This window comes from Branchiostoma lanceolatum, chromosome 7, assembly GCF_035083965.1.
Source record: "Branchiostoma lanceolatum isolate klBraLanc5 chromosome 7, klBraLanc5.hap2, whole genome shotgun sequence".
In the NCBI taxonomy this organism is placed as follows: Eukaryota; Metazoa; Chordata; class Leptocardii; order Amphioxiformes; family Branchiostomatidae; genus Branchiostoma; species Branchiostoma lanceolatum.
The window spans coordinates 14919288-14943058 of NC_089728.1; the positions used below are offsets into that span (position 1 = coordinate 14919288).

Here is a 23771-nt window from a genome sequence, read left to right on the forward strand (position 1 = left end):
CCCGACTGGTCTTAGGAGACCTTTCTAACCTGCTAATGGCTCCCAGGGCCCCCTTACATTACTGGTGTGTGCAGGAAAATGTTGCGCCGGAATAAATATAGATGTGTGAAAAACGTTGCCAGAGATATAGTTACTGTAGTAATATATGTCACTGGATTTCCGAAGTGGAATTTTCTACTGCTGAACAAGTCTGCATGCATGCAGCGGTGATGTTTGATCTTTTGAGTTTTAAGTCACATTACCGAGCAAACTTGCCACATACTTCTGATAGATTCCATAGCTTCTATAATCTTGCAAAGCACAACTTTGGTTTCTGAACTTCTTTTTGACTCCTCTATGTTTGGACTAACTTTGTTTGATGGTCCCTTAACTCATTAAGAATGCCAGACAAACTTGGCGCACACTTCAACAAGAAGCTCATCAACAGATTTTCTTGAAGTGTGCTTTCTTGTAGTCATCTGGCAAACTTTAAGCATATAGTTGATGATGATAAGCATATAGTTACGATGAAAACCCTGGTTTTTAAAGTTTTTGCTTCAAGCTGCACTCTGTGGGCCAGGGTTGCTGATGGTCACCATGTATAGTGTACGGATTGATGACTTTTCCCTCAGGCTCTCAGCTTCCCAGTCTGTCATTGTGGCTAATTTGGAAACCAAACGCCCATCCAGAGTGAAGTGATGTGGCGTTAGGGGAAGTGTCAGCTCAGTCCAGATGTTATCGGCACAGAAAACACTATCAACACTACTGCTGTTAGCTTTCATATGGAAAAAACAAGCAAATGAATTGGAAAGTGAAACAAACTGTCTTTACATCTAACAAAAAAAGCCGCCACCGCCGCCAAATGAATTGGAAAGTGTCTTTACAGTTAAGCAAAAAAGAGGTGTAATTGGGGGCTCCAAGCTGCCGAATAGAGAAGGATAGATGTCCTTGCAGGGTTTTGAAAAATCCCTCAAGTTTATTTTGGAATCTAGCACAATTTCTGTTGCAAAGAATTAGATTAGGGACCCTTTTTTCCGTTGCACTCTGTCTTTTTATGAGGTTGTGTTACTGGCCCAACACTTGACCCATACTCCTGCTTTTTTCCCATCGTTTGTTTAGGACCTTGCCATCCAAAGAGACACCTGTTTTTTACTGGTCAGAAGAGCTTGTTATCTACACCCAAAAGATGTGCTAACATGCATGATTTTAGCAGGGTGTTTACGAGAGAAATTGCTGAGTGTGTATTTAGACAGGTGTAGTATACATGTAGGGTAGTGTCTGGTGGCCATGTGGGTAAGGCCTAGGCCTGGTGTAACATCTTAATGAGGGTGTAACAAAACGTTAAGAAAAACGAATATCTTCACCTAGAGACTTACAGGACAGATATACGGTAAACCAAATCATGTTTTCTTGTAATTTAAACTTGTCTTCCTTTTTCATTAAAAAAAAAAGATGGACAGAAAACCGACAGAAACTTCAGTAGCTGCCCTGACAGGGCTAGTCCACCCTAGTATCCACCTGACCTCTTGCCGGGCTGAAAAAGAGCAGATATTGGCCAAAATCAGGGCAATATTTCAGTCTCTAGCAGACCTCTTAGCGGCTTGAAAAATAGTAGATATTGGTCACATTGGGGGATATGTTGCCACAGGAATTAATCTCCCATAAAAGTGCATAGCCCTCTACTTTGGCCAAATTTCTTCTATTTTCCAGCCCACAGAGAAGTCTGGTAGAGACTAGGTCCACATCAGGACGGACTTTCACTATCAGAGGGGAGATGGTCAATAAAGATAAGGGTTGGCAGCTGACCTTTCAATTGGCCATCCAAGGTGTAATGAAGTGACCGCCTGCAGCAGTTTGTGGCCTCCAGGACCACTGAAAAAAGTCATGACTTGTGATATGGAGATGTTATCTGTGTCACAGTATTATAGCCTGGTGATTTGGAAACAGTAATTGTTGCATTGAACAGTGTATCAAACTGTTTGGTGTGCATGTAGCATGTTTGGTTTATTGTGATTCTGATAATGTTGTCACTTATTAAAAGGCTGCTTGTATCATATTCAGTTAGCTTTGATTCTGACAGCATTGCCACTTATTAAAAGGTGAAACGCAGCTATAACTCTGCTATATATCCAGATTTTATGGCCCCCCTGGTAGAGGCAATGGTGCTAGCAGATGGCCAAAGCAAGCGTCAAAATCTGATTACAAACATTCTCCCAATTTGATTCCATTATTACACAGTCGGACAGGGCAGCTTTAAAGCATTACTGATTATGGACACGTATACCAAACTTCTTTGTATCAGCCAGCAAAGTGTCGGGATCTTGCTTTTAGAGAGGGGTGCCGTGATTTACGTATCACAGCCCTAAAACCTGTATTCAGTGCTGCCGATTAACATACAGATAGGGCACATAAAATTGCAAGCTTTACCAGTCAGCCGTTTAATGGATGCTTAAGTGCAGCATTGTCTCAAACAGTTCATCTGGCAAATTTGAGGTTACCCTCTGCGGGAAACCCTCACTAGATGGGCTTGGTGATAGAGAGATTGGAGAGGCCATGTGAGCTTTAGCGGGGAGCAAGACAAGTAGGAGAGAAATTACCAGTTTGCTAAGACTTGTCTCCACCCCAGCACTGAGGCATTGGATGACATTCACTCAAATAAAGAGGCTGTTTAACTCCTCATTGTGCTAAAGGTTTTAAAAAATGAGTGCCGAGAGGCATGAATGACTGAGTACTTGCAAGGTACATGTACATGTAGTTGAGTACCTTTTTGATTTTGATTCAAAGACTACTGGTAGAATGAAGGACAAGGAACTTTGGAAAGGGTGGGAGCTATGAGACTTCTATTAGATATGCATGGTAGTCATAGAAGTGAAAGATGTTTGGTATGTCATAGGAAAGTTCTGTTGCATATCAATGTACAAGTAGATGCAAAGTACATGTCGACATTGTATATACTGAGAGGTAATCTAATGACAAATGGCAGTGATGATGCCACTATTTGATTTAAAAAGAAGTTTTACCTTGTCCATCACTTCATCCACATGGACTGTTTGTTGTGGAAAGAGTCTGCCAGCATTATATTTTAAGAAATTATGAATGGATGTTTGCAATCTTTGATTTCTAATCAGATTTAAGGATAAGGAAGAATCTAGATAAGTTTGCAACAGCTGATTTCAGTATAGATATTCTTGATCTAATTCTCGCTGCTTGTCCCCTATTTTAGCCCCATTACACACATGGACTTGGCTCTCTCCAGTTCCCGAACGGTGCCTCCCCAACAGTATCTCAGATGTGCATCTACACAGGGAACTCACTGGCTGATACAAGGTAAGACTTTTTAAACATTGACACTTAATTGTGATATTCATTGGTGGAGTGTGTAACTATATACACCGATAGTCTTCCTAGATTCCTGACAAAAATCAACAGTACACATTTCCACACAAGTCATACACTAACAAAAGGTAATAATGTATGGAATATTACCTGATTTAAGTTTCAACCGATGATCTAGTGCAATAAGAAAAAGATTCATCATTCTGAACATTAAACTTTTTTTACCGACCATATTTAGGCATCATATCATTGTCATAGGCCATTGATAAATGTGTTTTGTAATGGTATTTTCATATTTTGTCACTTCAGCTTATTTTGGGTGTATTTGTTACAGTTACATATAGTTGTGAAAATACATCTAAAGCATTAGGAGCTGCTTAGATTTTGAAGCTTGCTAAAAGTGCCGGTTTGTTCCAGAGCCCCTCCAATGCCCCTGTCTTGTTTCCACGGCAACTGTTACCCGGAGACAGTGGAGGTGCTGAGAGACAACAACGGTCCAACAGGGTTGAGGATCCAGTTAGCCATTGAAGGTAGGAAACTATTTTTCATGCTCTTTAAAAATCAAATACTGGATACTGCTACTACTATATACTACACTACTCTTTTGTAGTACTAAACAAATACTGGATATTACTTACTACTGCTACTACTCTTTTGTAGTGAAAACAATGGTTCATTAGATCAGTCTTGCGCAATCTTCCAGAACTTCTTGATCTCTGCAGCCATTGCATTTTCTTGACTTGTCATGTGATGATGTGTTTTTGCAGGAACAGGACCAGGCCATGTATCAGAATTAAGAAGAAAAACTCTAGAAAAACTGATAATGTTTGGAGACTCTGCACAGGTACGTATGAGATGTTTACGTTTATGTTTACATCTCTGAGGGATATGCTCCAAAATTCAACCTCTATATCTTGAACCTCTTCACTTTGGCTGAATCAAAAAAGACTGTGGTGCTAGGCTGAATAAAAGTACTAAACGGGAACTAAGCGGGTCCAGAGGTCATACTGAGGGACGACTGTGGTGTGATGAAAGATGTTGGTTAGCTTGAGGAATGAATCCACTCTATACAAAAAAGACTTAAGGTAAGCAATCAAAGAGTACTTTGTTTGCAAGGACCTGTTGAAACAATTCTATGTTAAGCTTACAATCCAACAGTCAATGATAAGTGCGGTCTTTTCAATCTTCAGGAAGTGACCAGTTATCTTGGCTCTCCTAGCAAGGTCTTCTACAAGAGTGAAGATAAGGTAAGTTTGGTGAATCATGGTGACCCCACGACCTGGAATGTCTGCCATATCTGATAAACCACTAGTTCTACCTCCTCTGAACTCTACTTCCTGTCACTTCCCTAAGTCTGACCTTTGCAGTTACACCATCTTTCCACTCACTTCCTACATCTCTACTGATGGTATATTCAAATAACAACCACACAAGAACACAGGCATGTTGAAAAGAAAACCTTGGCATACAGAGGCAATAAGTTAGAATAAAGTTTGTTTTATGATATAATTCTAAAAGGTTTTAAGTTCCCAGTGTTTAGTGATGAATCACCTATTGTTGCAGATGAGAATCCATTCCCCTTCTCCAAGGAAACTGGCTCCGTCCAAGTCATCTGATTACTTCTTTAATTATTTCACCCTTGGGCTGGTAAGTAATAGGATTTTGTGTATTAAGATCATCACATAAAGTGAAAGATGTGATAAAGCAAGTGCACGTCACCTTTATAAGTTGTAATCCCATACAAAGTATATACAACTAAGGTGCACATTATACAACAGTTTATCAATCAAAATAAAAGTGACAAAACAACAATAGCATTGACAGTACATTGCAAGTACAGTGATTATGATATTCAATACGTGACTTATGGTTTGTCCTCTAGACTTAAGCTTGTGTGATTCTAGTTTAAGGACATATCTCTAAAAAGATATGTCAGACTCTGACTGTATCTAAGTATTTATCCTTTGGAACTTAGTTTAAATTGTTTTATCCTGGGAAAAGTATGTTTGATTCAACTCTTATACTGTCTTCTCTTTTTTCTAGGATGTGTTGTTTGATGCAAATACTCATCGAGTCAAGAAATTTATTCTACAGACCAACTTTCCAGGGCATTACAACTTCAACATGTAAGTCACAAGATCTAAATACATACATGTGTGTTTTGTATTTTTATATAATTTTTCTTTTGGCTGTCTAAAATTTTAAAACCATATGGTATATACGTGCAATCGTAAGAAATTTTTGCCAGCCCTCATGATCAGAAAGCAAACCTGTAGTCAATTAATGAAGACCAAAACACTTTTTTGGTAACCTGTTCATGAATATAAATATCAAAACATCTCATTCAGATTATTCTTGTTGATTTCTTATGTTTATATATCATGAGTATCTTTTACATGAATGTCTGATTCATTTCACATTATAAGAGTCATCACAATGAGGTAACAAAGGAAAATTATATTGCTCAGTTTTGGGAGCCTCCTAGAATATCTAGAAAGTGGCAGTTCTCCTGTATAAGGTTGCCATTACTATGTCAAAAATTCAATAGTATGGTACATTAAGAACACTTAGTTTTATGATAGCTTTTAACTTGGCAATAAAATGTGTAATGGCCTATGTAATCTGAGAAAATTATATCGGTCAATCCTTTTATTTATGAAAATTGCAGAAAAATGCGTGTGTGTGTGTCGAATTGCGCCCTCAATATGCTGCATCTAGGGTGTCATTTTTATGGCCACAAAAATTTCTCCTTCGTGTGAAATACAAAACACATACATACATATTCACATAGGGTTGCCAGTTTATTATAACTGGTGGTGTTAACACAGGCAGTATAGTTTTACAAGGGCTGGACAATTAGCTCAATCAGAGAGGTTCCGTGTCATTGGAGCCAGGAAAGGATTTTTGATGGGGTGAAATGGACTGAGTGACTCCGGCATTTACGACATATCTGGGGTTATGGCTTGTCAAGAGTTTTATGGAACTGGCTAAGGAAATTTTCTTTTACTTTTTTGTGCCTATACATGTGTTACATGACATGGTGTGTTTCAATAGTTTTGTGGCTATATTTACAATTATTGTAAAGTCATAAATGATCATTCAAAATGCTATATTACTTTCCATGTTAAGAAAGCAAATTCATGAAAAATGTTTATGAAAGTTACAGGGTTAAAGATGGGGAAGGAATTTTTCAAAATTGAATAAAGTTCTTTTTTTTTATAAGCTATTTGCAGAGACTAGATCACATGTAAGTGGAAAAGTGTTGATGTCATGCCTGGTTGTTTTGGGATGAGTGTGTATTTAAATTGAAAGACACCAACTTTGTCAAACTGACAAGATATAACAAATTTTTTGTCTAGCAGCAAAATCATGTGAAATGAGAAGACTTAATGATAGACGCTTGGGAAAACCTAGGACTGACATGCCAGTAACCTGATTTGTGTCCTGCTGACTGCTGGAGCAGGTTTAAGCCCCGGCCTTTTGCCCCCAGACTACGGGTTACAACCCTCCTCATCCCCGCACCTCTCGGCCATTAGAGCCGTAATTTATGGCTCCAGCACCGGCCATTCCCTCGGCTGAACACCACCGTTATTTATCGCTTTTATGAGCTATTAGTTAGACATATCCAGGACCAATGGAATACAGTAATCCATCCATCTAACCTGCATACGGAGGGCTGGTTTTGTGGCCTGGCTGCCGCCGAAGCCGACCCAACAATTGGCAGGGGGACACATCTATTTTTATCCTACACGTTAAAAGGTTGGGGCTCCAAACAGTGAAGCGGAAAGCGCGGGGTTGGAGAGATTGATAAAAGCAAGAAATCCGAGGAAGAGTAACGGGATGTGCATCCATTATGCATGGGGTTTTCTGGCCCCCGTGGTACACAGCCGTCCCAGGGCACACATTTGCTGAACTTTCTGACACTGATGCTCAAATATATGGTATCCCTTTCTCTTTACAGATATTACCGCTGTGACTTCAGGATCCCAATTAAGAAAGGTAGGTGTGTGTGTATGATGGGGGGGTTGCGTGGTAGGGAGATTGTACTAATGGGTGGTAAATGTGGGATGAGTGAAGAAGGAGCTTTGGGGATTGTCCATGTTGTCTGATGGTCACTTTCCGTGGCACATTGCGGCCAGGAGCACGGTCAGAACCATGACCACAACACCACCGCAGCCATCCCCCTCGCGTCACCCGCCCATCAGTTATTATTCCGCTCCCGACCTCCCTCCGATCCTCGCCAAACAGTTTCCCCCCTGTTTTTACGACTTTTTTAGCACTGTTTGATTTGCAATTATTGCAGGTTTACGGTCAATGTTAGGAAGGCGGTGCATTTGTACCCTCGGAATTGATGGCAGTTTTAAGACGGGATGTTTCGCGCCACCGTACAGTGCGATGTGAGGCATTTTATGACGGGCACATAAAGCCATGAGGGAGATTTTCATGGTGGTCATAAACCAGGCTGGATGGAAGAGGCTTGAGAGTGATGTATTCATGTTGTGCTTTAATCAGCTCAAAGTGGGAGTCCTGAATAGTAATCATTCAGAGTGGGGTTCTGTTGAAGTTTTCAGACATGGTGAAAACTCTGGTTCAGCAGTGCATCTCCAAGTGCAAATTGAATAGAAGGCAGGCAGACAATGGTACATGTATGTGTTCTTGGTATTCAGGAAAACTATATGAAATTGTCTAGTTTATCAGGTCTTCAGTAGGGTCTTTGCTACATGTGTTTTTTTTGTGTGTGCGTGTGTTAAGCTGGCTCCCCACCAGCGACCAACCGTCCTCTGGTAAGGACGAATCCCCAAAAAGGCTATCAAACCTTTACTTAATATCTTCTACCTTACCTGTGCCATGAGTCCTTGTCCCATGGTATTCAGCTGTCTGGTACATTAAGGTTCAGACGTGATGTCTGGGCTGATGTCACATTTTTCACAACATCAAGGGTGTCACATTTCAACAATTATTACTCCTCCACTTACTCTAGGGAAAGTCATATTAACACAGTTCATTACCTCCTTTTCTGACCAACATAACTCCAAAATGAATATGGATGAATTGTGATCATGTTCAAATGTGGGGAGGTCTTATACTGCGAAGGAAAACCTGCAAAACATGTTTAACTTCCTGTTCTCTGTTCAAATCACAAAGTTATTGTTAAGAAGTTTGTTTGTCATCCTTCATCATCCATGGCAATCAAGATACCCCTTTGCTGCATGTGTTTTGTATGGTTTACAATAAACATGCAAATTTGTCATTTCTAAGCGGAATTTCTGTGAACTTTTTTGAGCAGAATACAACATTGATTGGAAGCTGGTGGTCTCCTTGGTGCTGAAAGTATGGTGACAGTTCATAATCCTTTGTACCACCGCATGTAATTGAAATACATGTATATCACATTGCTATCAAGAAAGAAGAAACCCGAAAGCTAGTCAAATTTAACAATAGAAGACATACCCCTGTTTTTTTCTGCTGCTGGAAATACTGCTTAATAGTAAATATATATGTAATAACCTTTTTTTTTCCTCCCCAGATTTCGCCTCTGATGTGCAGGATGACACCTTTACTATCACACCTTACACAAAGGTCAGTGGTCTGGCATTCTAAGTTAAAGACTTCTGTAACTTGATATTGATTACTGTGCACAACACTGTAGCATGGTTGATCAGTATGTGTAAGTTTCCACCACATTTTGTGGCTTTTTGCTACAAGGGAAGGCAACCTAACATGTCTGAGGTGAAGATGGCAGCACACAATATATTTGCATCTCAAATGGTTAATATAAGCTTTTAGAATGCCTCCTCTGTTATCCCAGTTGGTCATTGTTTCCCACTATCTTGGGGTTGCCAGATGATTTGATATACACCTAAAACACTTTATTGTCCAAATATGACTCATCATATTGCTAAATTGTTTGGTGAAATAGCCATATAAATGTCTAATGAACAAGATTAGATTACTATACATGTCTTGCACAATCAAAATATATATACTATGATAGATTGGTATTAGGTAGAAAATTTGACAGTTCGTAAGTGCCCATTGGCCCCATACTCTTCATTATGATGTATGGTTCCTTGTTTGGTTTGGATGTGTCACAGCCTAGGGTTTCAGAATTTGTGAAAAAAGGTATCAAAAGATATTGTGAATGGAAGATTGCTAATGAAGGCTTTGGGTACCAAATCTGCATTGATTATTGAGTTAGGCAGCAAGGAGAAGGTTAAAAAAAGCTTCGTTTTTATTTCAAGGCATCCTCATTTTAGGTGAAGCATGATGCTTTTTCAAGTAGCTAGTGGTAGTGCAATGCAGCTTCGCTACGGCTTAGTCATTGTAAATTTGATAGTTTTTGGCATGACTTTGGGACGTTGTCAAAAAGGCCAAACAGATTTGTAGAAGAGATTATGAATGGATGTTTTAATAATTCAGATATGTTGCTAACTTGTTAGAGAGACCCTCAGTAATCCTGCTATAATCCTGCCCAGGTGTTATAATAGCCATCAGCCCTGCCTCCATCCTCCATCCATCCATCCATCCATCAGTCTTTCCACAGGCATTACCCGGTCCCTCCAGCCAGCCTCCTACAGGGCTCAAAATCCTTTCTTTCTGTATACCTGAACTGATGCAGGTGACATTCAAAATAACCTTCATCAGACAAGTTTTACCAGCGTCACCCAGTATGCTTGACCAAAAACGCGAGCCTGAGCGAAGCTGCATTGCACTACCACTATTGAAAAAGCTTCATGCTTCACCTCAATTGAGGATGACTCCTTTACCTTACCTTACTGGCCTTATGTTACCCTATTGTCACAAGCTGGTTTTCTCATGAACCAGTGTAGGTTATTTGCAGGTAAAAGGCACCACTTCTACCTGAAGTGCATATGCAGGTGGTATTTCAATCCCTGTCCTAACAGGGCACACACTCCCACCATGACACCAGGGACCCGTCCTCGCCCCCAGAGGACTTTGTTAATAGCTTTCTCACAGCATTTTACAGTGGCTGCGCTCCCAATGTCAGCGGTGCCACCACCCCTTGGCCCTGCCCTCCTTTACTAATGTGATCAAGTACTTGGTGTTTTATCCCAGTAAATGCACTGCCGCTTTACAATGTCACCTTGGACACTTGTATGTGCTATGCCCTACTTGGTAGTAGTTTATTGATAGTACTTGGTTTATTGACATCACATATCAAAATCGCTCTTTCATAATGTCATAACCGTAATATCTACATTGGTAAATAGATACAACGTGTGAAAAATGTTAATACAAACAAGTCAAAATGTGTTGCTAATTCACAATTAAGCCTACGAAAAGTGTTAAAATCGTAGGACAAATTTAGAATAGTGTACAGCTCATTAAGCATACTGGCAGTGAGCTTCTGTTGGTAATGCGATATACATTATGATGAAACATGCAGCAAATCTAGGCTGACTCCAAACAGAACATGCAGCTTTAATGTGGGAGACAGGCTGGCATGTACCCGTCCCGCGGGACAGCAGGGACAAATGCACATGATGTGGTTACAGACCCGGCTGTAATGGCTGTCCTTGGTGTATTTGTACTAATGACATTATCAAACAGGCAGGGACGGGCTCTCAACTCTGCAGGCTCCTCTTTATGTAATCCCCAAGCAGATGTAAGGATACAGCTCTATCTCAGTGTTTTGTGCCTGTAGGAGGAGGCAAGTCATTAAAAAAGTGATCTTATAGAAAAGACTACTAAATGTCGCAAAAACAAGAATAGAACACTGAGATAGAGCCAGAGCCTTACATCTACTTGGAGTTTATCTAAATGGACACATGTTTGCTTTGTTGTTTCTTTCTACTCAGCAGAAATGGAGAAAGAACTGAAATTAGAATCCCCGACATTTAAAACTTCAGCATTTTGGGCTCTAGTAAACTGTTTAGTAGGGAATAAAAAGACCTGGAAATGCAGCAATGCAATATGATGGAAACAATCCTATAATTCTGCTCCTCTAGCTGCCCATTTTTCTCAGATTCGTTCTGCCTGAGAAATGTTTAATACTCACCCAAAGTGTCGTTTGTATATGCAACAGAAAAAGATAGACACACAAAAAGAGAAAGCTTTAATGTCTAAAAGTGACACATGCATTTTGAGGTGACCCCCAAGGACAAATCACAAGCTACTGACAAATTAATGATTGATAGATCAATGCCAACTGTGCAGACAAACACATACATGTATGACGGCCCTCTCACCAAATAGGTTTCTTTGTGACATTATGCACTGCAATCATTAACCATTAGGGATATCACTTCAAAACGTTTCGATGCATCTTAATGTATGACTGATATCTAACTGCCTCAGATGATGATAATGTCTTGGTTGTTAGCTTGGCAGTAAATCGTCCAGTGGGTTTAAAAGACAATTTTTTCTCTTCTACATTTTGTGAGATTGAAGAAAGCTGTGATGTACAAACATGTGTACTGATTCAACAAAGTGTGCATGTTTGTCAATTAGATCAGATAAAAAAGTTCCAATTGATTTCTTCGGTAAGGTCCAGTGCTACTGTATGGTCAAGTGCAGGAGCACGTGTCTTGTTACTAAACAGGGACACTGGACACTGAGCGTTTGATCTTTAAGTGGCCTTGCTTTCTTCCTTTATGGTGTCGTAAACTTGTAATTATTTGGTAAGTCCCTGGTGATCACATTGATGTAGGTTTCCAACACTGATGTTCAGCTGTGATTCATCCATCCTCAGTGCCATAATGGTCTCTTGACGTAAGTTGTGTAATGTATGTGGAATTTGTGATGACCATCTTTTGAACTCTGGCAAGAGCCTATAGTTTATGATTTCCACTGTTACCACTGGACTTGGATACTTCATCTGCTAGTTTTACACATCAAAATCTGACTGTGATTTAGGTGTGCCAGGTATTCCTCATATACATGTACTTTTTATTGTACCAATAATAATTCCTTTCCAAAAATTCTATGTACATATATGTGATATACTTTGTGACTATGTGATATTGTAAGGGATATTTTAGATGTTGTGAAGGATAAGCAAATCACAGAAATGTTAGAGAAGTCCAGTAATTTCATAAATCATTTCTACAGGTTAACTTAGCTTGTGTGGAATGAGGTAAAAGTGGTAACTCAACAGTGCCCTCTAGCAGACAATTCCAGATTGCAGCTTCGATTGACATACATGTACCAGTAGAATTTTCAGTAGCAAACATAACACACCAGGTGATAATCTGTGATGGTTCAGTAGCTCCCCCTAGCTATTGATAACAAAGGTGCAGTGTAATTTTTACCTGATGATCAAAATGAAGGCATTGGCAATCGATCCTAATCAGTCTTGAATTCCATCACAATAGGATCAAAATTATAAGACATACTGGTATATTTCTTATGTTGTTGTTGCTGTTGTTGACATGTATGATGTTTACATTTGTCTATCCTGTTTACAGTGGGACAGTGTGCAGGACTTCCTTTACAAGCCGGTGGAGAAACCAGTTGTTCTGAACAGAGCATCCACAACCAACACGACCAACCCGTTCGGCTCCACCTTCTGCTATGGCTGTCAACACATGATCTTTGAGGTGAGGGGAAGAAATGTTACAAATTCTACTTTGGTAATTGAGAATGGGTTATACAGATATACAGACTGTATGTTCCAATTTTGTTTGTTTGGTTTAAGTTGGACTTGTGGTAGTGTTGCTGGTAATTACCATCATAAATTATGCTGACATGCAAAAAATGCAAAGAATCTAATATCTATTGTTGAAGTATCAGTATGACGGTGGTTAGACCATCAAAATGTTCTAAAATATAAACCAGTGATAGTCCAAGTTCCAGTTAAAATTGCTCCCTTTCACAGCCTGACTACACCACGCTTCTATAGCAACCCTTCCACTGGCCAGGCCCCTAAAAGGCCCAATCAGCCCCTGGTAGCAATAGGTTGTATAAGACAGGCTAGTCTCTTTCACACCTCTCAAAAGGGCTTCTTTTTGCTGAAATAGTAGAAATGTGAATTGCAGTACAGAGCTGAGATGTCCAGTGTAGGTATTGGCTTGTGAAGACAAACACAGGGAGGGGGAGTTCCTACACCATCCTATGCTCCCATTGGTTGACTGACTGTATCCATGGCAACTGTTCCGCAGGTGATGTCCAATAACCACATTGCAGCCGTCACCGTGTACCAGCCCAACAAACCAGGGGTGGGTGACGACCGATGACCTCACCACGGACCAAACAACAGAAAACATCCCCAGTCATACATGTATCTATGAAAGTAATCTTCTCCATGCTGAGGCAGTCTTTTGGCACCAAGTTTGAATTAGTTATGGGGTTAGGCAGCAGGGAGAAGGTTAATACTAAGTGTAGTCTTGCTGAACTGTACGGAAAGACACAAAAGTCCCAATTTTCCCAAAGATGAGCATGTTAAAGGAAAGCTACACAAAAAATTGAAAATCCTTCTATGCTATGCTTAATATATTCCAAAGTCAAATTCTTCATAGTTCTGGGATTTTCCACAGTTTGCAACTTATGCCGTGCTGACGCCTTCTTGCCTGATAATTGAATTATATGACGTCAGTGTTTCAAATTTTTCACCTGATGATTGTATTATATGACGTCAGTGTTCTAAAAAATTTGAAGAACAGGTGAAAAATTTGAAACAGTGACGTCATATAATTCAATTATCAGGCGAGAAGGCGTCAGCACGGCATAAGTTGCAAACTGGAAAATCCCAGAACTATGTCTATGACGGACTTATGTGAAACAACTTGAAGTAAGAATTTGACTTTGGAATATATTAAGCATAGCATAGAAGGATTTTCAATCTTTTGTGTAGCTTTCCTTTAAACAGATTGATGTATAAGAAATGACAGTTGTAGTGCCATGGCAGACATTATCACTATGAAAAGTATGATCCTTTTCCCTTGTTAGGATCAGATATACAGTACGTGTAATATGATTCAGTATGATGTCATGTGTGTTATTCAAAGAAATCTTTAAAAAACAAACATTAAGACTTAATGCCTGAACCAAGCGGTGTTACAAAGAAATGTTGCATGCAGACAGGAACTCATTAGCACTTGTGGATGAATGAATTGTACAAAACAAATTATACTGATCTGGCAAACGTATGTAGTTATGATATATATAAACATGTACATATTCTGATAAAAAGTGTGAGTTTTCCTTTCCCTTCACTGTTCTGGTGGAGGTAGTAGTGTTATGTGTTTCTGAGTGTGTTAGAAATATGTAGAATACTTAGGATTGACCCATAGACTTCTTTTGGTGGTATTGAAACTGAAGGAAGGGGGAGTTCTCTGTCCTATCATTACAGTAGTTTGATGAATATTGATGTGTGAAAGAGTTGGCAAGTTACGCAGACTGAAAATAGTAATTTTTGTGTGAATTTGTACAATAACATATTTATCCTACGGCCATTTAGAAAAGTACACCTTTTTCTTTATTCTGTTGTTAGACAATAATTCAAATTGTGATTCTAGGTCTTAAGTTGTAAAGTCAACAACAGTTTGGACATTATGAAATGAATGAGGGCAAGTTGTTTAGGAGTCCAGGTTTGTCATAGAAAAGAGAGAATGACTGACTCTTTCACAATGCCAAAATTGGAAATTCAACTGAAAGCTTTTTTTTGCTCCCAGTATTGGCAATATTGTCTTACTCTTTGTCATAGACAGACTTGATAAAAATGAATTTATTATGTCCAAACTTTATACATAGAGCAATATTCTCGTATGAAGAAAGATTAATTGCTCAGTTGTTTGAGGTCTTGCTCTGATTTCTGAATTTTTATGTCAATGTTCAAGGCAAAACTCAACCGCAAGTTATCATTAAAAATGTTGTCATTGTGTAATCATTTAGAAATCGTCTATTGTTACTCCTCATAATGAGTCATATCTTCTAATAGTAATATACAATTTTGTCAATGGTTCATTCTATATTCATGCATACAAATCAATGTACCAGTACATTGGTAGCATCTACATTACTCTTTATTAATTATTGCTGTCTGTGATGAAATTATATGGGAAACGCAATATGCATACAAATGACTCATGTACATGAATATTACTGTAACAGTAGTGTGATATTAGAGGATGGATGGGGGGGGGTTATAAGGACTTTGTTACACTGCTAGATATAGAATTACATGTCACTATGATAGTGATTTTCACAACACTTATTAAAACCATAAGTTGCTTCATGTCTCACTATTTGTGAAAAATCAATGTACATGGATAAATGTTTCCGTAATTCCCAAAGGCATTGACCGAGGGAAGGAATTGAGCCTGTAAGAAACTGATTTTGTGCAGAAGGAACTTCATGATATGAGATTCTCCCTGCCATAATTAGTGTGTTGGGGGTTGGGGTGGAGGTTGATTGCTGGTCAATCTTCAACATTTGCTGCTACTACATGTTACATGTTAATCAGGATCTTTCAGAACTGTGTACACCTTATTGCATTGATCTGTTAGCTCATGTATTGTGTTATTGGCATTAGACTTTTAACCCTGTCTATCCCAAGGGACAAGTACTGGGAGATGGATGGAAAATGTTCTGTCAACTTTGGGGATACAAAGGGTTAAACACTTACAAACGTGTTGTGTATCTGCTTGTTAGATGGTCGGCAGGTCTACTACAATAGTTTCATTCAGGTACTTTGTCATATTCCAGAGCAAGCTCCAACTTTTGGTGGAGAGGAAAGTTGTAACAGTCTTGTTCTTCATTGTGTCAGATGGAAGTGGAAGAGTTAATGTTAGTTAGCTGACTTAGAGAAAATTGTACAGTGTGTAAGTGAGATATCATCTAGTCATACATTTGGGTCAGATGGTACCCAGGCTAATGAACCAGTACATGGAATATACATTAAGACTGTTGCTGGTAATATTTATATATGTGTATTGAGTGCTGTGTTCTGTCTGTGATACCAGTATGTTCAAAGCAAAATCAGCATGAAGACTACAGGATATGGGAGACGGACACTTTTCTCAAGAAACACAGATGTGAACATGTTACTTCTCTTCAAGTCCCTGTTCATTCCCTGTTGGACCAAGTAATTAGACAAATCCTTGTGACAACTGTCATAAATAGCATAATTAATCTAGCTTCTTAGTACTTACTTCAGTGTGGATGGATACTGCAGTTAGTACTTATAGCATGCAAGTCTGTTGTTACAACTGATTGTTGGATGCTTTGTTTAAAAGTTTGGGAAGTCCCTGATTAGAGTGATTTGGAAGTTAGACTAGTATTCAATGTTAATGTTGATATCTCCGAATGGACAGTAGGGTAAGAGATGTTACAATATGATTGTATCATGTTATGTTATGTTATGTTATGATACATGTTTTCTTGGAGGGATTTTACTTGCTAGTGAACCTTCAAATATGCCAAAGGCAGTTTTTGTCTTTTTAATACTTATGATGATGAAGAATAAAAATGATTTCATTCCTTCCAATCCGTCATCTCTACAGTTTGGTTATCTTAAGTATTTTTTCGGTTTGGTAGTCTAGCTGTAGTTCCCTGGCTGCAGTTAAGTATGGACAAGTAATTAAGGTATCCCATTTGTGATGTGACTACAAGGTAAGGTTAAGGATGGGCTGGTTGGCCATGTTTAAAAGAACAGCACTTGGGAAAAAACTAATAATCATTGAATTACAAGTCCAACAAAACGGAAAGAGGTTTTATCATTGATCAAATATATGCCCCAAATGGCAAGCGATATTTCTCTCACCATCCTTAAGGTTAAAACCAGAAAATCGATAAGGATGGAGACAACTGTTTGCTTGATCTTCGGTGGTGCCCCAACATTACAATAGTTAGACTAAGGATAGATGAGAACTAAAGTGAGTTGGTTTCACTTGTAGTGTCAGGAGACCCGTCCAAAACTACCTGTCTGTCTGACCTAATTAGTTTTTAGGAAAATGAAAGAACTTTGATGCAATAAAACCTTGAATCACCAGACTGCACACCTTCTCCTGGGTTCTAGCTGATTCTGTACTTGTAGCTAATTATCTCAAGTGGGCACTCCTGAGCTGCGATACCTTCACCCTTCACTAGGCGGCGCTTCAGCATGGTCGTGTCACGGTCAGGTGCAGCCCGATTGTGACGGTGGATTGAGGTCAGCGGCTGCAGTGCCTGTACCTGTCACTTGGTGGCGCTTTATTAACACCGTGTTACGTTCAGGTGTGGCCCGTTGAGTTTAAGAATATGGATAGATGTAGCTGTGTTCAAGATCGGAGGAGAATGTAGTTTAGTACACAGGAGACAGAACGTTAGAATAAAGGCCAAGAGAAGCGTTTTAGAGTTAGTTTGTGAGCTTTCATACTAAATGAGAGTCATCTGCAAACGTGTTTGACAGTACGTCAAACATACCGCGACGTTATGTGTGTGTCAGGTACCACCGTGAACTTAAGGTTAAAGGTCAGAAAGTTCAGGTTTGTTGACGTTAAGCCCAGGTGAGCCCGCAGACGTGTGTTACCTGTGCACGTCTCAGACAGGATCTTTCGATTCCGCGGCTTTTCGGTGCAAGTTGAGAGGACCAGGTATGCAGGTATGTATCTTGTTGTTCCGGTTATGTCGATACATCGAGAGTTATGCAATGCTAATGCAATGTCAGTTGTTGTGGATGTCTTATTTTGTATGTTTAGAACGATTTGTCGTTGTCCGCCTTTACGTTTCAAGGATGTGCGACGCCCTTTTAATTCCAGAACAGTTACTGGCTCGTTTCGTCAATATATCATGAGGCAGGGGAGAGGAGTTTGTTGTTCTACTGTTGTTGTTATTGTTCTATCATCATCATCTGGTCGTGAAGGTGTCACGTACGTTTAATGCTGAATTATTGTCTAATGTCAGTAGTAAATGATGTATAAAACTACGGTAAGGTGAGTTATAGTTCATTTCCCCAGTTTCTGCAGTGCTGGTCGCCGAGCTTGTCTGGGTGAACCCACGGCCAGAGCTAGCCGTGGCGACTCTTTAATCGGGTATATTCTGCTGTATGTCTAAAGACTCTTTTACATTACCCTTGTGAGGGTAATGTAAAAGAGTCTTTAGACATACAGCAGAATATACCCGATTAAAGAGTCGCCACGGCTAGGCCAGAGCCAGCATCTTCCTTCTGCTGAAGTTGGAAGTATCACAGAGCCGACATCTTCCTCCTGCTGCGGGGACCAGTGCAGAAGCTCGTCGGAGTCCATTTTACAGATGTAAAAACATAGAAATACCGTATTTCTATGATCTTACAACTGTAAAATGAATTCCCATGATCTGCATACGGTATAAATATATCTGTCATTATTTCTTATGGAAATAACTTGAATATGAGTACTTTGGAAACAAATTATGTAAAGAAGTACTGTAAAATCTTCATAATTTACCAGAATAATAATAGATATATTCAACCTTAATGACGATCACCTGTGTTACAGCTCATCAACATGATTTACCCAAATGGTCTATTTTGTGTCTGGACCACAAGTGAAATATACATCCTGTGGAAGTAGTGTATCTTAAATTGGCATGAATCATAGTGTGTCATGAGTCTGTACTAATGTCATAATGGAAAACTTTCACAAGTGAATATATCTGCATATCTAAAGGAATACAGTAAGTCAGTCAGAGAATGTGTTAAATAAATAAATGAATATATTTTGTATCTTATTGTAAGTAGAGTTATCCGTTCTGCTGTTATTGTTAGAAACCTCGCACGGTGGCCATGCTTTGCATGCATCTGTAATCAACTTGTATGTATTCAGTAAACTTTTGGATGTTGAGGTGTAGAAGCGTTACAAATAACAAAAGATTTAATGTTAACTTGAAATACGGTTTATTTCTATATCTTAGGTGATAGTGTGAATTCATATAAGCATGAGAGAGTTTGTTTCAATGTACACTTTGGACGTCGTTCCTTTGTCAGATTTCTGGCAGTAGCATTTATGACAGAATGCGATTCAGTAGATACGTTTTTATTACCTTCTTTTCTTGTTTATGTCTAAAGTATTGAATAAAGAATACTTTTCTTTGAACTGCTTCTCTGTTTTTGCTTAAATGTCTTTTGTATCATCACGTCAGCTACTGGGCCTTTGGAGTTTGCCTACGATCAAATTGACTGATAGATGTCCTGACCAGTCTTCATAGTTTCTCAAGTCAATTATTACATTCAGATTAATTACATTCACCTGTGTTACAGGTGTTCATGAACATAATTTACCCAAATGGCCTTTTTGGTGTCCAAACCACGAACGAAAGGTGCTTGCTCTTAAGGTAGTGTAAAGATTTGCGGGGGTGTAGGTGGGGCTGGGGAAACCAAACAAGGGTTTGCAATAACAAATTATAATTTGCATACAATATTAAACCTTGCATTGAGGGGAGGGCTAGAAGAGTCTGGGAAATAGTGGGAAATGAACTTATAATGAGTAAAGTTTGTAATATTTTGACTTTATTTCGTATAATTGTGACTTAATGCGACATCGTGTTACGTGACGTCTTGCGACACAGCCTGGCGTGGCCAAACCGGCCTTGAGGGCACCGCAGAGGGCCCTAGTTTTTTGAGACACTAAGTTCCCAGACAGAGAACTAGTGATCTCCTAAGCCATAGGACAGCTCAGCTCAGCCGTCCAAGGCTCGCACATGCCAGCCCATTTGGGATGGCATCTTCTCCCAAAGTAGGGAGGCTGTCGGTCCGTCGGAACGACATAACTCGAATTTATCTTGCCTGAAGCCCAGAGTAGCTCTGTAGAATTTTCATTTGTGGTCCAACAACTGTAAACGTTTGAAAAGGTACGTTTGATTCCTCCCCGATATACGGGTTAATTTATATTTGGACATCTTTGAAATGAAGAATACATATAATGTTTTTACGTATAACAATCATGCCTGTTGTTGTCTTGCTCCGATATATCACTTAATCTAGAGCAGACATAGCCATTTGGGTAAATTATGATAATACACCTTAATGGCATGATGGTCTTGAGTTGGTTCTGGCGGGTTACACAGGACCATACTTCAAGCTTTTAAGTCATGGCCCAGTCTTCCATACTTGACGCAAAAGAAATCCATCTTTTCAGGTAGCATCTAGAGGAAAAAATTCAAACTGTTTTTCTTTTATCCTGAAGGCACGAATCTTCCCTTCATCAATAGCAATGCTGACTTTTTTTCCACCTGTGTGCTTAGTTTTCATTCATATGGTAATGTACCTGACGATGAAAAGTCCACTACTGCAAATGAAGTTCTGAAGTGTACATGTCATGAAAATTGTCCCGTTCTGAAGGGCTATCTCATCGAAATTTTGTCGGATTTTGTGAAACAGGATGCAACAGACCTTCTGCCTGTTTGTTCATCAAAAGTTTCTTCAAAATGCTGCAAGTTGTGCGGATTTCTTGTGGATGCATGCAATATGATCTCGAGCGCCAGGGGAGCCGTTTCACGGCTGACAGAACTATACTTAGTGTAAAAATTAGTTTCTTACACCGTCTTCTGAATCAGTTCAACCTACCGGCTTCTGTGCTACTGAATTTGCAATAATGACGGTGGAAATGAATAGACGGTTTGAAAGCGCTTCAGGAATTCTTTTGCCAAAACAGGAGCACAGAATGTACTTAACGTGAAATGTTAGAGAGCATTTTCTTTTCACCAGCAGCTTCCTTCAAACAAGTTCTAGTGTTTCTGTACCTGATTGCAATGGACTGTCTTTGAAGCCAAATGACGGATATCGATAGCGACAATGTGATTTATATGACAGAAACTGGTAATTAAGTGGCCATTTATCATAATTCATCCATGTTCACTTGGCGAGCTGCTTATACATGCTAGTGTTTATCAAATAGCGTTAGATGCATTTCATGTAAGATAGCTTCATGCATGTTATGATGTGTTAGTGCAATTTTGTGAAATCAATTTTGGCTCTTCGCGGTTATCGGAATGTCGAAATTGTGTAACACGTTAACGTTATACATATCTATTGTTCAGGCCGTGTAATAAATAAACCACAAGTAAAACTTACACTGTTTTTCAGGTATTGGATTACATCGTTACTTTACTCTAAATGACAGTTCCTAGTAGCAGAGTCCACCTCGAAGACTTTCGAACAGTAAACAGAAGCAAAGATCGAACGTGGAGACGTCACTAGAACATCTGACTTGTGACGTAACTGACGGCATTTCCAAGCCAACAGTTTGTTTATGTTTGAACTTTGAATGTAACGGTTACATTCGAAGTTCAAACATACACAAACTGTTGGCTTGCACGTTTATCTAATGTAATTTGCACGTTTCATGGTAACCAAGATAAGAAAAGTTGGTGCCGCCATCAAAGCTCTTCACTACATGCTTTGTGGTATGCGACTAGGTATCGGTTACTGTAAGTATATCTATGTTCGCGCAGATTTTATGTAGTACTACGCGATTTTGACGTAGACCTTGTGAGCACTATCCTTAATGTACTTCAGACATAGTTACATGTTACACTCATTGTCACTGACAATAAACACGTACTACTAGTGATGACAAGACACACTTCTTCAAGAATGAACTAACATCTATTGAAAAAAATGAAACTATTCACCGGCAACGAATCATACAACCATTCTAGATACTGTACTTGTATACAAGAAATTTCTATGAAAAAAATCTACCCGACCAAGCGTTAAAAATGCATCATTTACCCTACTGTTGCACATAAAGCGAATTCTTGGATGTGACAAATCTACAGCATTTCTACGAAAAACTTGACGCTATACCAAAACAAAAAATTTCTACGGAAAATCTACCTCCTATTCAGGCGATTTGGTGGAAACACGGCGGCCTTTGATTTACAACATCTACCCAAGCGAAAAAGGGCGTCGGTCTTTGCTTATTCTACCGTCAATTACACGAAAATGGCATAAAATTTACAAATTCATAAATGTGAAAAATCAAAACATGTTTACAAGAAGATTTACGCTTTACTACAACAAAAACATATCAAATTTATACGGAAAAATCTTACACTTGACTCTAGCTATTTACACCAACATTTCACGGAGTTTTGTGTCCTACGGACTCTTGTTTTAACATTTCGAATCATGCTAAAAATCGGCCTAACGCAGAAACAACATAACCTCTACGAAGTCTATAATGGCCCGCCGTAAATGTCACAACATTAGAAGGCCTTAGAAACACACTTGTTCAAGGTCAACCAAAGACCTGAAAATCCGGATGATCACAACTGGAGTTGAAAGCTGCGGTTACCTAACCTATGGCGTATAATGTTCAACCACGTCATCACGTATGAGGTAAGATAGCTTCTCCAACCTTATTTCCGAAACATAGTCTTGTCTGGAAACCATTTTTCGTAGACGTTGAAAGCTGCTGTTACGAAGAGACACATCTGTCCACCGAAGACTTTCGAACAGTAAACAGAAGCAAAGATCGAACGTGGAGACGTCACTAGAACATCTGACTTGTGACGTAACTGACGGCATTTCCAAGCCAACAGTTTGTTTATGTTTGAACTTCAAATGTAACGGTTACATTCGAAGTTCAAACATACACAAACTGTTGGCTTGCACGTTTATCTAATGTAGTTTGCACGTTTCATGGTAACCAAGATAAGAAAAGTTGGTGCCGCCATCAAAGCTCTTCACTACATGCTTTGTGGTATGCGACTATGTATCGGTTACTGTAAGTATATCTATGTTCGCGCAGATTTTATGTAACTGTTAGAACTACGCGATTTTGACGTAGACCTCATTGTCACTGACAATAAACACGTACTACTAGTGATGACAAGGCACACTTCTTCAAGAATGAACTAACATCTATTGAAAAAAATGAAACTATTCACCGGCAACGAATCATACAACCATTCTAGATACTGTACTTGTATACAAGAAATTTCTATGAAAAAAATCTGTTACCCGACCAAGCGTTAAAAAAGCATCATTATTTACCCTACTGTTGCACATAAAGCGAATTCTGGGATGTGAAAAATCTACAGCATTTCTACAAAAAAACCTTGACGCTATACCAAAACAAAAAATTTAAAATTTCTACGGAAAATCTACCTCCTATTCAGGCGATTTGGTGGAAACATGGCGGCCTTTGACTTACAACATCCACCCAAGTGGAAAATGCTGTGAGATGTTTTCGCGAATGTTCGTTCTGATTTAGTGCTACGACAGATAGTTAGCACGCTTTTGTAATTTTGCTCTCTTCGGAAGTTGGTGATAAAGTACGAAAAGCTTTGATATGACCTTCGATGCCATTGTACATGTCTTACCAGTTCCATGAGAGATATTGCTAAAGTAAGGTCCTAGATCATTCAATCAAAATATTTCTCAAATGTGTGCTGCACTTCCGTTATCAGTCACTAGTCGGCGTCACTTTTAACGCAACTAAACTAAACTTTCCCCTAACTTCATTCGAGGTTTGTCGGATATTCGTAATTCATTTGGAAAGCCTTCCATGATGATGTCACCATCCATGTGGGCA

The 23771-nt window shown here is 39.2% G+C and overlaps 1 protein-coding gene and 1 long non-coding RNA gene across 4 annotated transcripts in view; both read left to right on the forward strand.

Moving 5' to 3' along the window:
- The window catches only part of LOC136437832 (phagosome assembly factor 1-like), a 48089-nt gene extending 31767 nt beyond the window's left edge, over positions 1-16322 (forward strand). For both annotated transcript variants that reach the window (XM_066432350.1, XM_066432351.1), the window contains exons 7-16: positions 3203-3306; positions 3733-3845; positions 4083-4159; positions 4506-4562; positions 4879-4962; positions 5359-5441; positions 7277-7314; positions 8843-8895; positions 12744-12875; positions 13437-16322. In XM_066432350.1, coding sequence (XP_066288447.1) covers positions 3203-3306; positions 3733-3845; positions 4083-4159; positions 4506-4562; positions 4879-4962; positions 5359-5441; positions 7277-7314; positions 8843-8895; positions 12744-12875; positions 13437-13511 — 816 coding nt within the window. In that variant the 3' untranslated portion in view covers positions 13512-16322. The remainder of the gene's footprint in view (positions 1-3202; positions 3307-3732; positions 3846-4082; positions 4160-4505; positions 4563-4878; positions 4963-5358; positions 5442-7276; positions 7315-8842; positions 8896-12743; positions 12876-13436) is intronic.
- A 324-nt stretch (positions 16323-16646) lies between these two features.
- On the forward strand, positions 16647-19328 carry LOC136437833 (uncharacterized). Of its 2 annotated transcripts, XR_010756329.1 has the most exons (3): positions 16647-17857; positions 18213-18255; positions 18401-19328. It is a non-coding gene; the product is annotated as an uncharacterized lncRNA (long non-coding RNA). The 2 variants fall into 2 exon arrangements; XR_010756328.1 differs by having other exon boundaries at positions 16647-18255.
- Positions 19329-23771: the final 4443 nt, after the last annotated feature.